At 44.5% G+C, this 16,266-nt stretch overlaps 1 protein-coding gene across 4 annotated transcripts in view; it reads right to left on the reverse strand.

Moving 5' to 3' along the window:
- The window catches only part of LOC145360401 (protein transport protein Sec24B-like), a 49,840-nt gene extending 33,575 nt beyond the window's left edge, over window positions 1-16,265 (reverse strand). The window contains exons 1-2 of one of the 4 annotated variants that reach the window (XM_080215597.1): window positions 15,879-16,265; window positions 10,419-10,540 (exon numbers count right to left, since the gene is read on the reverse strand). In XM_080215597.1, coding sequence (XP_080071723.1) covers window positions 10,419-10,479 — 61 coding nt within the window. In that variant the 5' untranslated portion in view covers window positions 10,480-10,540; window positions 15,879-16,265. The other 3 variants (XM_080215599.1, XM_080215601.1, XM_080215600.1) reach the window with 3 other exon arrangements.
- Between the last annotated feature and the right edge of the window lies 1 nt (window position 16,266).

Genomic DNA, 16,266 nt, shown 5'->3' on the forward strand with positions numbered 1-16,266 from the left:
TCCAGTTTCCTCCCACAGTCTGAGAGACGTGCTAGTTAGGTATATTGACCCAAACAGGCGCTGGAGTGCGGCGACTAGGGGATTTTCACAGTAACATCATTGCAGTGTTAGTGTAAGCCTGACTTGTGACTAATAAATAAACTTTACTTTATCTTACCCACCGTTCGCGCCACCTTCCTGCTGCAGCGGGGTCGGAGAATTTGGCAGGCAGCCAAATCTCCGTTCACTGAGGCAGGGTGGGAAAATCCTGCCGCTGTGAACAGTGGTAAGTTTCCGGCGTTTATGTCCAAACCCCTTAACGGTGAGGCAGAGCTGTGGCAGAAGAGGAAGTAAATCCAGTACTCTGAATTCCACTGCCTTGTGGGATGTCCTGCCCCATGTGTCCAAAGATCGGTGGGTCAAGAATTGGCCTGTTCAGCTACACCAAGACCCTTGGCAGAAACTCACAAGCTTGAGAATGCATCGTCCTCGAATCGAGAGACAGCAGCCGAACAATAATCAGTGTGATAGTCAGAAGACAAATGGGAATAGGAGTACCCATTTAGATCGAGAGAAGGCATGGTGGCACAGCGGTTAGCACTGCTGCCTCACAGTGCCAGGGACCTGGGTTTGATTCCTGGCTTGGGTCACTGTCTGTGTGGAGTCTGCACATTCTCCTCGTGTCTGCGTGGGTTTCTTACTGATGCTCCAGTTTCCTCCCACAGTCCAAAGATGTGCAGGTTAGGTCAAGTGTGCCTGAACAGGTCCTGGAGTGTGGCAACTAGGCAATTTTCACAGTAAATTCATTGCAGTGTTAATGTAAGCCTTACTTGTGACTAAAAAGTAAACTTTAACTTTAATTTTATTTGCAACCTAAGACCAATCCTATTGTGGGGGATATTGATATATTATCACAGGTACAAAAAAAAGAGAGAATAGAGATGGAGCTATTCGAATTTGATCACATCTCAACATGATTATTGGAACCTTAATGTGTGTTAACATCAGTAGCTGGCCACAACACAGGCATGTTGACTATGTCTTGTCTCAGGTGTGAATATCGGGTATTGTCCAGACAATGGACATACCCGAGCAGTATCACTTCAATATTTGAGGTTGTTAAAGTCACCCTGTTCCTTTTTAACCGTGAACAGTTAAACCATCAAGACAGCCATTATGTCAAGTCTGAAGGTAGTTAAAAAGGCATACGGCATGCTTGCCTTCATCGGCTGGGGTATTGAGTTTAAAAATTGGCAAGTCATGTTGCAGCTTTATAGAATCTTAGTTAGGCCGCACTTGGAATATTGTGTTCAATTCTGGTCGCCACACTACCAGAAGGATGTGGAGGCTTTGGAGAAGGTACAGGAAAGATTTCCTAGGATGTTGCCTGGTATGGAGGCCATTAGCTATGAGGAGAGGTTGGAGAAACTTGGTTTGTTCTCACTGGAGCAATGGAGGTTGTGGGGAGACCTGATAGAAGCCTACAAGATTATCAGGGGTATGGACAGAGTGGATAGTCAGAAGCTTCTCCCCAGGGTGGAAGAGGTTTAAGGTGCGAGGGGCAAGCTTTAAAGGAGATGTACGAGGCAGATGTTCTACACAGAGAGCAGTGGGTGCCTGGAACTCATTGCCTGGGGAGATAGTGGAAGCAGATATGGTAGTGACTTTTAAGGGGCATTTTGACAAGTACATGAATAGGATGGGAATAGAGGGATGTGGTCCCTGGAGGGGTAGGGGGTTTTAGTTAAGTTGGGCAGCATGGTTGGTGCAGGCTTGTAGGGCTGAAGGGCCTGTTTCTGTGCTGTAATTTTCTTGTTCTTTGTTCTGGAGGTTGGACAAGAAGGAACACACTTCAATGTACATTCTGGGATGTCACAATGAAAGAGTGCACATTATCAGGTAACAACCTCTCATAAACTTAGAGCTTGCTGGACAGTCAGCAGTCCAACATTGCGAAAAGCCAAGTTTGACTACTCTGGGTCCACGGGAAATCAGATAATATAAATCCAGTCTAACACTATTGATGTCTGAGCAGTGAACTTACATTTAGTCAGCACACTTGAGACTGAATCACCAGGAGTTATTTCCCTGTGTCTCAAAGAATTGAAGCAGAAAAGACTGAGGGGTGACCTGATCGAGGTGTTCAGGATTATGAGGGGCATGCACACAGTAGATAGGGAGCAGCCGGTCCCCTTAGTTGAAGGGTCAGTTAAAAGGGGACACGAGTTAAAAGTGAGGGGTGGGGGTTTTAGGGGGGAGATTTGAGGAAAATTTTTTTTACCCAGAGGGCGGTGATGGTCTGGAATGCGCTGCCTGGAAGGGTGGTGAAGGCAGGATGCCTCACATCCTTTAAAAAGCACCTGGATGAGTAGTTGGCACGTCATAAAATTCAAGGCTATGGGCCAAGTGCTGGCAGGTGAGATTAGGTGGGCAGGTCAGGGCATTTCATGCATCGGTGCAGATTTGATGGGCCGAAGGGCCTTTTCTGCAATGTAGGATTCTGTGAATTCCTAACATAGGTTTAGTGTATGAGAGAGCGATTGAACAGAATGTATTATACAACAGCCTGAAGCATGCTTTGCACTAATTGTATCCTATCTCCACCCTCCCCCACCCCACTCCCCCAGTAGATTAAAGCCATCCGACAGTCGTACTGATTTCAGACAGTCTTGGCACATGAAACAGATATGCTGTCCATAAACAGTGCAGGTGGCAGAATTTTAATTAGAACAGTGCGACATCAATCATTTATACCAGGCATCGCTTGTATCACTTCCCTCACCGCAATAATCTACTCACTTGCCTCTCGTTGGAATAGCTACAGAAATAGTAACAGGCGCAGCAACAAACACGGAGGAGCCTTAGGGCAGCCTGCACAGGAAAACTACAATGCATCAGTGTGTCAGACGCATGATCTGTCAATCAGCTTGTGATCAGTGGCAGCAGACTCCAGTGTGGTTTGGGCCGAAGAGAACAACTTGAAAGTATTGTCATGTCCAAGAAAGAACTTTTGATTCTGAACAAAGAATAATACAGCACAGGAACAGGCCCTTCAGCCCACCTAGCCTGCACCGATCGCAGTTTCTATCCCTCTGTTCACCTCCTATTTATGTGTCTATCAAGATAAACCTTAAATGTTGCTAATGTGCCTGCTTCCACCACCTCCACTGGCAGAGCGTTCCAGGCACCCACCACCCTCTGTGTAAAAAACTTTCCCCTCCCACCTTAAACATGTGCCCTCTTGCAGTCAACCCTTCCACCTTTGGAAAAAGCCTCTGACTATCCACCCTATCTATGCCTCTCATAGCTTTGTAGACTTCGCCCCGCAACCTCCATCTTTCCAGTGAAAACAATTTGAGTTTATCTAACCCCTCCAGACCAGGCAACATCCTGGTAAATCTTCTTTGCACCCTCTCCAAAGTTTCTACATTGTTCTCGCAGTGTGGTGACCAGGACTGCATGCAATATTCCAAATGCAGCACCTAACTAAAGGATTTGATTTGATTTGATTTATTATTGCCACATGTATTGGGATACAGGGAGAAGTTGTTTCTTGCGCATTATACAGATAAAGCATACCGTTCATAGAGTACATGGGGGGAGAAGGAAAGGATGCAGAATGATCAGTGAAGTACCTTTTAACAAGGTAGACCTGGCTGCAATGTAGAGAATGCAGCAGCCAATTTGCACAAAACCAGCTCCCACAAACAGCAATGTGAGAATGACCAGATCATTTGTTTTTTTAACATTTGGGACTGTCAGGAATTGTTTCATCACTAAAAGCAGCACGGTGGCACAGTGGTTAGCATTGCTGCCTCACAGTGCCAGAAACCCGAGTTCAATTCTGGCCTCATCTGACTGTCTGTGTGGAGTTTGCAAGTTCTCCCTGTGTCTGCGTGGGTTTCCTCCAGGTGCTCCGGTTTCCTCCCACAGTCTGTAAGATGTGCGGATTAGGCGCATTAGCCATGCTAAATTGCCCCTTAGTATCAGGGAGACTAAATAGGTGGTGCTACGGGGTTAGGGTCCAATGGGCCAAATGGCCACCTTCTGCATTATAGGGAATCATAGAATAGAGTTCACAGAATCCTACAGTGCAGAAAGAGGCCATTTGGCCCATCGCGTTTGCACTGACCACAATCCCACCCAGGCCCCAACCCATAACCCATGCATTTTACCCTAGCTAGTCTCCTCTCCCTCCCCTAACACTAAGGGACAATTTAGCATGGCCAATCCACCTAACCGGCATGTCTTTGGAGCTTGGGAGAAAACCGGAGCACCCAGAGGAAACCCATGCAGACATGGGGAGAATGTGCAAACTCCACAGACAGTGACCCAAGCTGAGAATTGAACCCAGGTCCCTGATGCTGTGAGGCAGCAGTGCTAACCTATGTGCCACCTTGCCGTCCCAAATTCTATGATAAAGCAAAAAGATTCTATGGTAAGATAAGGATTCTATGATAAAGCAAAAAATCTTAACTGTAGACAAAATATGAAAGGATGGGATTAAATCAGACACACTTTGCAAAGCAGGTGTGAATCTCCTCTATAGTGGAGTGGTTTACTCCTGCTCCTAATCTGCATGTTTGTAGTTAATAGTTACCCATATTGTAGCATCACACAACAATGAAAATCCCTGCAGAAAGATCAGTACATTGAATGGAGCTCAGCGTCAAACAATTCAGAATACGTGATAACTCAGAGTGAATTACCCTACAATTCACTTGTAGGCATTCATTTATGGGGAGGCAGAGGTGTAATGCTATTGTCACTGGACTAGCAATCCAGAGTTCAAACACCACCACTACAGATGGTGAAATCTGAATTCAATAACAACCTGAAATTGAAAAGTCAAATGATTGTCATGAAACACATTTAGAACCATAAAATCCTTAGGGTGCAGAAGGAGGCCATTTGGTCCATTGATCTGAATCGACTCTCCAAAAGAGCATTTTACCAAGGCCCCCCGCCCTATTCCCTTAACCCTGTGTATTCTCCAAGGCTGATCCCCCTAACTCACACCTCTTTGGACACTAAAGGGTAATTTAGCACGGTCAATTCACCTAACCTGCACATCTTTGAACTGTGGGAGGAAACCGGAGCACCTGGAGGAACCCACGCAGGCATGGGGAGAACGTGCAAATACCGACAACCCTTTGTTTGAAGAATGCACCGACCATGCTGCCCCACTGAACTAAAATCTCCTACCCTTCCGGGGACCATATCCTTCTATTCCCATCCTGTTCATGTACTTGTTGCTACTTTAAGGCTGCCATATTCACATTGCCTGGCATGGAAGTTCCTTCTCAACTCAGTCCTAAATCTGATTCTCCTTATTTTGAGGCCATGCTCCCTAGTTCTAGTTTCACCCACCAGTGGAAACAACTTCCCTGCTTCTAACTTGTCTTTTCCCTTCATAATCTTATATGTTTCTATAAGATCTCCCCTCATTCTTCTGAGTTCCAATGAGTATAGCCCCAGTCATAACTTGCCAATTCGATACCCTGGCCAGTGAAGGCAAGCATGCCAAATGCCTTCCTGACCAACTTACCCACCTGTGTTGCCACTTTCAGGGATCTGTGGATCTGTACGCCTAGATCCCTCTGTACATCAATACTCCGAAAGGTCTGCCATTTACTGTATAATTCACACCTGCATTTTGTTTTCCAAAATGCATCACTTCGCATTAAGTCTGAGTTCTCAAAAATCCTGTTAAAAGTTGGCAGCCAGCACGTATTTGTGGCCTTCAATGATCAAGTGAGCAAGATGGGAAAAGTACGTCAAATTATTTGGCATTTTATAACTGCATAATTCCAGAGATTAACTAACAGGACAGGTGAGGAACGTACAGAATATTTAACCTGTAGCCAGTAAAGATTTGGTCACCTTTCATAAATAGCAGAGCACTGACACACTTGTAAGGGAGTTGCTGCCTACAACAATAACAACTTGCATTTATATAGCACCATTAAAGTAGCAACATGTCCCAAGGCATTATCAATTTGACACTGACACACAGTTAAGACACAAGGAGGGACAACCAACAACTTGGTCACGGTGCTGAGGAGAATCTTAAAGGAGAAGAAAGAGGCAGAGTGGTGAAGAAATTTAGGGAGGTAATGCCAAAGCTCGGGGTCCGGTTAGCTGACGGCACGGGTCAATAATGGAGCGATAGTGGAATAGTGGAAGTCAAGGCTACAGACAGAATTGGAGGAGTGCAGAGATCTTGGAGGGTTATAAAACATTACAAACCGTTACCCCAAACTAGATTCAATATCTAGACCAGAAGGAGGGCAGCCATTAACCACACAGGATCACAAAGTTGGTCAGCTATATTGATGATGGATGATACCCACTCCACAGTTTCAACCTCCATGCAAGCGAGTCTGAGCTTCCTTCCTCCTCCGTAAGGAACTATTTTCTCTCTGGCCAGCCCTGCCTATTCCGTGGGTGTCTTTATATTTAGCTCTATGAGCTAATCTGATTCAGCCACCTTTATCAGTGTAATCTCTTTTCCACAAATCTTCTCAATGAATTGAGCATCTGTACAGGCCCACAATACTCTGTCACTATGGCAACACTCCTTGTAGCCAACCAATGAGCAAGCTTGTCCACGTTCACCATCTTACATACAATCCCTACAGTGCAGGAGGCCAGCAGCCCATCGAGTCTGTACCAACTCTCCAACAGGCCCCATAACCCCACATATTTACCCCGCTAATTCCCCCTAACCAACACTTCTTGGGACACTGAGGGAAAATTTGGTACGGCCAATCCACCTAACCTGCACATCTTTGGGCTGGGGGAGGAAATCGGAGCATCCAGAGGAAACCCATGCAGACATGGGGAGAATGTTCAAACTCCACACAGACAATGACCCATGGCCAGGAATCAAACCTGGGTCCCTGGTGCTGTGAGGCTGTAGTGCTAACTACTGTGTCACCGTGCCACCCCAATGATCTGGAAGACACTGTCTGAAAGCGTAGGAGGAAACAGATTCAATTGCAACTTTCAGAAGTGTGCAGGATGAATATTTGAATGGAATCCCTAACAGGGCTATGAAATAAACATAGATTTCCATTTATATAGCACCTTTCACAACCATCAGCCATCTTAAAGAGCTTTATGGCAAATTAAGTACTTTTGGAAGTGCAGTCACTATTCTACTGCGGGAAACGCAGCAACCAATTTGTACACAGCTCCCACAAACAGCAATGTGAGAACCACACAATTTGTTTTTTAGATGTTGTTAGAAGGATAAATATTGGCCAGGGTACTGGTGAGAAGTTCTTGACTCCTTTCTTCATAATGCCAGAGGATCATTTATATCCACCTGAGAGAGCTAACAGATTTAATGTCTCCTCCAAGGTGGCAGCTCCAACTGTGTAGCATTACATTAGGAAAGAATAGGCAACTGAGATAGCTCTACCAAAGAGTCAGCACAGGCACGATGGGCCACATGGCCTCCCCCTGTGCTGTATCACTCTATACCAAGGCACTCTACAGAAAGATCAAACACAAAACAGAAGGGAAAACGAGTCACTGAGAATAAATAAACTCAGCTGGAATATATTAGTTTCAGTTTTAAACTTGTAGACACACATAAAGCTGAGCTATAAACAACACCTATCTTATAATTTATATGATGTGGAGGTGCCGGCATTGGACTGGGGTGGGCACAGTAAGGAGTCTCACAACACCAGGTAAAAGTCCAACAAGTTTATTTGGAAGTTCGAGCTTTCGAAGCGCTGCTCCTTCATCAGGTGAGTGAAGGGTTGGGTTTACAAACAGGGCATATATAGACACAAATTACAAGATAATGGTTGGAATATGAGTCTGAACAGGTAATCAGGTCTTTATATGTAGATTATTATTTGCAGATTAATTTATGTGTAGATTATTTGAAACCATGTAGATGGATGTCAGCCCTTGTGTTTTGGAAATATCATAAGACCTTTGATTCTTACTCCTTCCATAAGGTGGTGCTATAAACACCAATATTGCAAAAAGTCTATAGTGTGTTAACTTCAGTAAGAAGTCTCACAGTACCAGATTAAAGTCCAACAGGTTTATTTGGCAGCACAAGTTTTCACAGTCTCAACCTCCTTCTTCAGGTGAGTGAAGAGCTGTGTTCACTAACATGGATTACACAGACACAAACTCAATTTACAAGATAATGGTTGGTATGCGAGTCTTTACATGTAATCAAGTTTTAAAGATGCAGACAATGTGACTGGAGAGAGGGCCAAGCACAGGTTGAAGTGTGTATTGTCTCTAACCAGAACAGTTAGTGAGATGTTGCAAGCCCAGGCAAGTTATGGGGGTTACAGATAGTGTGACATGAACCCAAGATCCCGGTTGAGGCCGTCCTCATGTGTGAGGAACTTGGCTATCAGTCTCTGCTCAGCGATTCGGCGAGTTTGTATCTGTAGATGCCCTGTTTGTGAACACAGCTCTTCACTCACCTGATGAAGGAGCCTGAGACTCTGAAAGCTTGTCTTGCCAAATAAACCTGTTGGACTTTAACCTGGTGTTGTAAGACTTCTTACTGTGCTTACCCCAGTCCAACGCTGGCATCTCCACATCATGTTAACTTCATCCAGAGGTACAGTTGTAACTTCCCCTGGCCTGTTGCAACATAGAATCCCTACAGTGCAGAAGGAGGCCATTTGGCCCATTGAGCTTACATCAGTAACAATCCCAACCAGGCCTCATCGCCGTAACCCCATGTATTTACTCCACTAATCCCCCTGACATTAAGGGGCAATTTAGCATGGCCAATCCACCTAACTCACACATCTTTGGAGTGTGGGAGGAAACCGGAGGAAATTTATGCAAGCACAGGGAGAATGCGCAAACTTCATACAGACAGTCACTCGAGGCCAGAATCGAACCTGTGTCCTTGGTGCTGTGAGGCAGCAGTGCTAATCACTGTGCCAACGTGCCACCCCAAATAAAAGTCAGAGACAACTACAGAGACTGTTCAGGAAAGAATCTGTGGTGTCCGTAATCCATCTGCTCCTGGATTGGATCAAATCGAAAGAACAATTCTCCATAGTGAGATCAGGGCTGGTAATAACCAAAGAAATAATTGGTGTCAGTTCTGATTCCCAACTCTGATCTGAGCAAACATTCAAATAAAAGGTGAGTATTGCAGATGCTGGAGACCTGAAACAGAAGCAGAAAGTGCTGGAAAACTCAGCTGGTCTGGCTTCATGTGTGGCGGAGAAATAGTGTTAACTCTTATTCTGAAGAAGAATCATAGAAACATAGAATTTAGGAGCAGGAGGAGGCCATTTGGCCCTTTGAGCCTGCTCTGCTATTCATCACATCATAGCTGAGTGTCCAACTCAATAGCCTAATCCTGCTTTCTCCCCATAACTTTTGATCCCATTCACCCTAAGTGCTATATCCAGCCGCCTCTTTAATACATTCAATGTTTTGGCATCAACCAGTTCCTGTGGTAATGAATTCCACAGGCTCACCACTCTTTGGTTGAAGAAATGTCTCCTCCCTTCTGTCCTAAATGATCTACCCTGAATCCTCAGACTGTGACCCCTGGTTCTGTACTCCCCCAACATTGGGAACATCCTCCCTGCATCTACCCTGTCTAGTCCTGTAAGAGGACTGGACTTGAAACAGTAACTGTTTGTCTCTCCACAGACCAGCTGAGGTTTTCCAGCATTTTCTGTTTTTATTTCTGAGTCGACATTATTTCTTCCCAGTTTTGGCTGCCAGGAGTATTCTGTAGGAAATAGGAGCCGGAGTAGACAATTCAGTTCTGCAAGCTAAGTCACTTCCACCGTTCAATAATGATGGTTCAATTATTCCTTCCCACACTATTTCCATATCCTTTAATCTCCTTGGTACCCCAAAATCTATCAATTTCATAGAATCCCTACAGTGCAGAAGGAGGCCATTCGGCCCAATGACCACAATCCCACCCAAGCCCTATTCCCGTAACCCCATGTATTTATCCTTCCAATCCCCCTGACACGAAGGGGCAATTTTAGCATGGCCAATCAGTCCAACCAGCACGTTTTTCAGACTTTGGGAAGAAACTAGAGCACCCAGAGTAAACCCATGCAGACATGGGGAGAATGTGCAAACTCCACACGGACAGTGATCCAAGCTGGGAATCGAACCTGGGTCCCTACCGCTGTGAGGCAGCAATGCTAACTCCAAATTTCAATCTTGAATACACTCACTGATGGAGCTTTCTGCAAGAGAGAATTCCAAAGATTCACAACCCATATATAGTGAAGAACTTTCTCCTCATCTCAGCCCTAAATGGTTGACCCCTTAGTCTGAGAACAAGTCGCCTAGTTCTAGATTAGTCACGACTGACATGGCTGAAGTGGCGTTATATACAATAAATTTTTAAAAATCCAGACTTCTACATTGGACTGTGACGAGCCAAAGAGATCTCAAAAATTACTCACCCGAGGGCACTGGGTGGACTTTCCTCTTTAAGTGCTTGGTGGGTTTGAAAAAGCCTGGCATGGTATCTGGGTGAGTCTCAACATTCTGCAACAACCATCCTCCTTGTCCGGGGGCCTCCTCTCTGCAAAAGTCGGCGAAATGAAGCCTGAGTCTATTGACACACGATGCAAGTAACTCCACCCATTGTCCCCCTTTCATATCATGCATGCTACGCCCCTTGGCAATGTGCAACCTCAGTGAGTCTCCAGGCAGGGCTGCACCTTCTCATCTCCAACACCCCCCCCACAACACTCTGGTTGCCATAGAGGTTTTATCTTACAGGGAAGGAAGGGTGTTGCTCATCTCATTGTCAGTCCTAGCCCAGATTAAAATTCAGGCGTTCTGTGTATTATACAGCAGCTCACAGATGCTGGATGGCAATCAAACAATGAATTATCTCCCCAGTGAGGCACTGTTTCTAAATTAATTTGACACACGTTTCAAATAACAGGATTGATCTTTTGTTTGGAGACTTCCCGTATTGTGATTTGAGTGCCTTTGATTCATCGTTTCTCTCTCAAATATATTCAGAAATTTGTATTTTATGAGAGAATCCATCTTTCATTTATTTGCTTTCTCTCGTTCTACGTCAAAATTCAATTTTACATGGGACGATTTTCCTTCCCTTATAAACAGCACATTCGCAGTTCTATTGTGTGAGCGTTGTTGATGAGAATAAGGAAAATAGAATCAGCATCGAATAAATTGCTTTCAGGCAAGTTATCATAGGATAGAATCATAGAATCCCTACAGTGCAGAAGGAGGCCAATCGGCCCATCAAGTCTGCACCGACCACAGGTACGGCTCCTGCGCTGCCAAGACCGCAAGGAACTACTAAAGGTCGTGAGTGCAGCCCAATCCATCACATAACCAGCCTCCCATCCATTGACTCTGTCTACATTTTCCGCTGCCTCGGCAAAGCACCCAGCATGATTAAGGACCCCTTGCACCCCATACATTCTCTCTTCCACCTTCTTCTGTCAGGAAAAAGACACAGAAGTCTGAGATCATGTACCAACCGACTCAAGAACAACTTCTTCCCTGCTGCTGTCAGACTTTTGAATGGACTTACCTTGCATCAAGTTGATCTTTCTCTACACCCTAGCTATGATTGTAACACTACATTCTACACTTTCTCCTTCCCATCTCTCTGAACGGTATGCTTAGTCTGTATGGCATGCAAGAAACAATACTTTTCACTAATACATGTGACAATAATAAATCAAATCAAATCAATCCCACCCAGACCCTATTCCTGTAACTCCACATATTTACCCTGCTAATCCCCTGACACTAAGGGGCAATTTAGCATGGCCAATCAATGTAATCCGCACAACTTTGGACCATGGAAGGAAACCGGGGCACCTGGAGGAAACCCACGCAGATACTGGGAAAATGTGCAAACTCTGCACAGACAGTGACTCAAGGCCAGAATTAAACCTGGGTTCCTGGCGCTATGAGGCAGCAGTGCTAATCACTGGGCCCACCTTGCCATCCCACGAGAAACGTTTGGGAACAAAAAAAACTAGACTGCATACAAGTACAAGGTCCGAATATCTCCCAAAAATTATATTAGAGCAATTTTTAAGAAAGAAGTGTAGCTCTCACTAAAAATTAAGCTAAGGAGATACCAAAAAGAAATTAGATCAATTATTAATGGGATTAAAGTACGTTAATGGGTAGGCACCAAGGTGTCAGCCGTTGAAATGAATGAAAATGGTGATATTTGGTTTGGCGGGCAGCACCGCTTGGACCATGATGAATGATCACCTAGTTTTACAATCTGCACCAACTTAAATGGAATAGGGCACAAGGCTGGCAATTATTTGAGAGAGTTTTCCTTGCACTGCAACTAGAATCATTGAATTTCGACAGTGCACATGGAAGCTAATCGGCCCATCGCGTCTGCACCAAATCTCTGACAGAGCATTCCGCACCCCCCCACCCCAGGCACTATCTCCACAACGCCACCTATTTACCCCACTAACCTCGAATCCTCACATCCTGGGGCACCAAGTGGCAATTTAGCATGGCGAATCCACCTAACCTGCACATCTTTGGAGTGTGGGAGGAAACCAGAGCACTCAGAAGAAACCCACATAGACATCATGCAAACTCCCACAAAGTCACCCAAGACCCCAGAATTGAACTCTCAAATCCCTGGAACTGCGAGGCAGCAGTGCCAGCCATTGTGCCACTGTGCCGTCCCATGACAAATATTTGGGAACAAAAGACTAGACTGCATAAAAGAACTAGGTCTGAATACCTCCCAAAAATTATCAATGGCATAAAACTCACAAATAAAATGATTATTCTTCCTATGACTAAAATAACCCTGGTAATTACAAAATGGCTGTTTGTTTCTCTGACAGATGAATATGAATGAACTTCTGTTCTTCATATATTTTCTTCTTAAGGTCAAAGCAGAACACGTTCTCTCTGACTACCAATTAATTTAGCCTGATATTTTTCTCTAAGATCTGATGGATGTGGTCTGAAATGCATCTCATTAATTATTTGCGTTTTTTTTGTATTATATGTGAAAAGAATCTGGTGTAAAGAGCTGATGGAATAGCACACACATTATTTCACTCAAGGCTTCAACCATCCCTGTAAAGAATTCCCAACCTTTGATATCTCTGTCCTGTTGTCTCTGGATTCCAAATTTTGAAAGCTAATCTCCTTATTGGATTTCCACTAACACTCTCCCAATTAACCTCATGAAATATCTATAATAATGCATAAACATTAGCATGTTTTTTTTCCAATTCTCATTGGCCAATAATTTTCCAATTTTCCAAATGCATTCCAGGGACCTCATTGGTTAACAAAGAGCTTGCGACCTTTCAACTATTGGTGATGCAACTCTGCTGACTGTGTGGTTTTCCAGCTATCTTATTGGTTGCTACAATGTACAGGACGCACCTGAATATTCCTTGTTTGGCAGGATTTGGTATCGGTGGTAACAAAGTGTGGATGGGCAGATAGATTGTGGACAATCAGCAGACCTCAATTTATATGATGTTGATTCATTGGCGCCTGGTAACAGCAGCTAGCTGCTGCTCATTGGCTGTGTTCATCCATAGGACATGAGCAAAAATCCTCATCAGCATTGTCCTCAGAAGCCAATGCTCATTGGTTAGTTGTAACCAGGTGACAACAGAATGCATCACAATGCCAATGTGACTTAAGTGAGCAACTTCAACTGACTTTTAGCTCAAAGGCATGTAATCCACACCATGTTCCTGCATAGGTGATTATCTCTACAAAGCAGGGACTGCCAGCTGACAAAAGCTCATGGTCTATATCCATTTCTTAGTCACACTGTACCCCAGTTGTGGCCTAGTCTGAGTGGGCAATCTCTGTCACTCAATCTACAACAGATCCAGATGTATGGCCAGGAAGACCCATCTGATGAAAAGCATTGGGAAACAACACCTTTTCTTAATCATTCATGGGATATGGGCATCACTGGCCAGACCAGCATTTATTGTGCATCCTTCATTGCCCTCCAGGAAGTGTTGGTGGCCCTCCTTCTGCCATACAACTGAGTGACTTGCCAGGTCATTTTGGAGGCAGTTAAGAGTCAACCACAGATGAAGGATACGTTTAAGAACAGTGTACAAAGGATATGTCTATGAAAATGCTGGAAAACTGCAACAGGTCTGACAGCATCTGTGGGGAGGGAATAGAGCCAACATCTTAAATCTGGATGACCTGACCTGACTCGAAACATTGGCTCTATTCTCTCGCCACAGATGCTGTCAGACCTGCTGTGACGCTCCAGCATTTTCTGTTTTTGTTTCGGATTACAGCAGCCGCAATACTTTGCCTTTATCTAAGAGTCAACCATGTTGCTGTGGGTCTATGCATCGCATGTAGGTCAGACAAGGGAGAGCTGTAAGTAATTCAATGTGGGATGTGTCACGGCTTGAGTAACATCTAATCTGGCTGGTTAATAAACTTCAGTTTAAAGTCTGAAGTTCATTGCTGTCGCAAATAGGTTTACATTAACATTGCAATGAAGTTACTGTGAGAATTCCCTAGTCGCCGCACTCTGGCACCTGTTCGGGTACAATGAGAGAGATTTATTTCCCTTACAGTTAGCACTGCTGCCTCACAGCGCCTGGGACCTGGGTTTGATTCCCTGCTTGGGTTGCTGTCTGTGTGAAGTTTGCACATTCTCCCCATGTCTGCATGGGTTTCCTCTGGGTGCTCTGGTTTCCTCCCGCAGTTGGAAAGACTTGCTGGTTAGGTGCACTGGCCATGCTAAATTCTCTCTCATTGTACCCGAACAGGTGCCAGAGTGCGGCGACTAGGGAATTTTCACAGTAACTTCATTGCAATGTTAATGTAAACCTATTTGTGACAGCAATGAACTTCAGACTTTAAACTGAAGTTTATTAACCAGCCAGATTCGATGTTACTCAAGCCGTGACACATCCCACATTGAATTACTTACACATTGAATCACCTGATGTTATTCCCTAAAAGCAATTTATCTTATTTGCATTTGGTTTAATGCTATCTGCTTTCACCATCTCTCAAATGAGTCCCTTTAACAGTTTGACCACTCTCTCACTGATATTTTGCTTCCAATGATCAGTTTGAATTGATTCTGTTGGCCTGGGCAAAATGAAATTGAAGTTCACTGGTCTTCTTCAAATGGAGTCTTTGACATCCAATTGATCAGGCAAGCACACTCTCAGATAAACATCTATCCTGGCTGCAGAGCCATCAGCTCAATGGAAATAACTCCTTGGTCTGCCCCAAACCTGCCAGTCTTCTACTGCGAAGACATCACTCACAACTGAGTCATGCAGACAGGCTCATCTAGGATCCAGGACTACGCCTTGAGGGACACACTAAAGCTTGGAGCAGTCGTCACAGAGAGGCAATGGAGAAAGACTGACTATCTAAGACCTTTCAGCCATGGTGCACCGCAGGGCTGGAAACTGTGTAGAATCCTGTGGCTGACTGCCTGATATGGAAGGAATATGTAAATATCAGAAGTATTGAAATTGCATTGAGACACCTCAGCATGGGACACGGTGCAAGAAGACAAGTTGTGTTCTATTACATTTCCTACAATAACCAATTTGAAATGGAGAGGATTGGATTACGCGACTTGTGTGTAACACTTCCAGAAAACAAGCATGGATTCCAGTTTTACCTTAAAAACTCTGAAGATTAATGTTCTTCCAATTAATTTACTTTACTCTCTTCAGAGATTTTATTCCTTGCCTGAAGGAACTGATTTCTGGCTGGGGTGCAATGCCAAGCACACCATTCCATCCTCCCCCACACCCTCCATGTCACCTTGGTCCTGTCACTATTTGATTCTATGCAAGACTCAACACTGAAATATCACAATGCACTTCAATTTTTGTCAGCCGTGGCTCAGCAGGTAACACTCTCACCTGAGTCATGGGGTTGTGGGTTAAAGTCACACTCCAGGCCCATGTATGACAATCTAGGTTGATCTGGTGCAGTACTGAGGGAGTGCTACAGTTTCAGAAGACGTTTTGGATTGAGATGCTAAACCAATTCCATCTGCTCCCTCAGGTGGATATGTAAAGATCCCATGGTGCTATTTCAAAGTTCACCCTGGCCAATAATGATCCTGCAATCAACGTCACAAAAAAAATGAATTCTCTGACCATTTGTCACCTTGCTGTTTCTGGGAACTTTGTGTGTATAAATGGTTCCTACATCACGACAGTGATTAAAAGTATTTCACGTTCTGGGACATCAGCGGTCGTGGAAGGTACTATATAATTGCAGGTTTTTTTCTTTCTTTGAGAGAGG

This window comes from Carcharhinus amblyrhynchos, chromosome 31, assembly GCF_965287045.1.
Source record: "Carcharhinus amblyrhynchos chromosome 31, sCarAmb.v2.hapA, whole genome shotgun sequence".
Taxonomy (NCBI): Eukaryota; Metazoa; Chordata; class Chondrichthyes; order Carcharhiniformes; family Carcharhinidae; genus Carcharhinus; species Carcharhinus amblyrhynchos.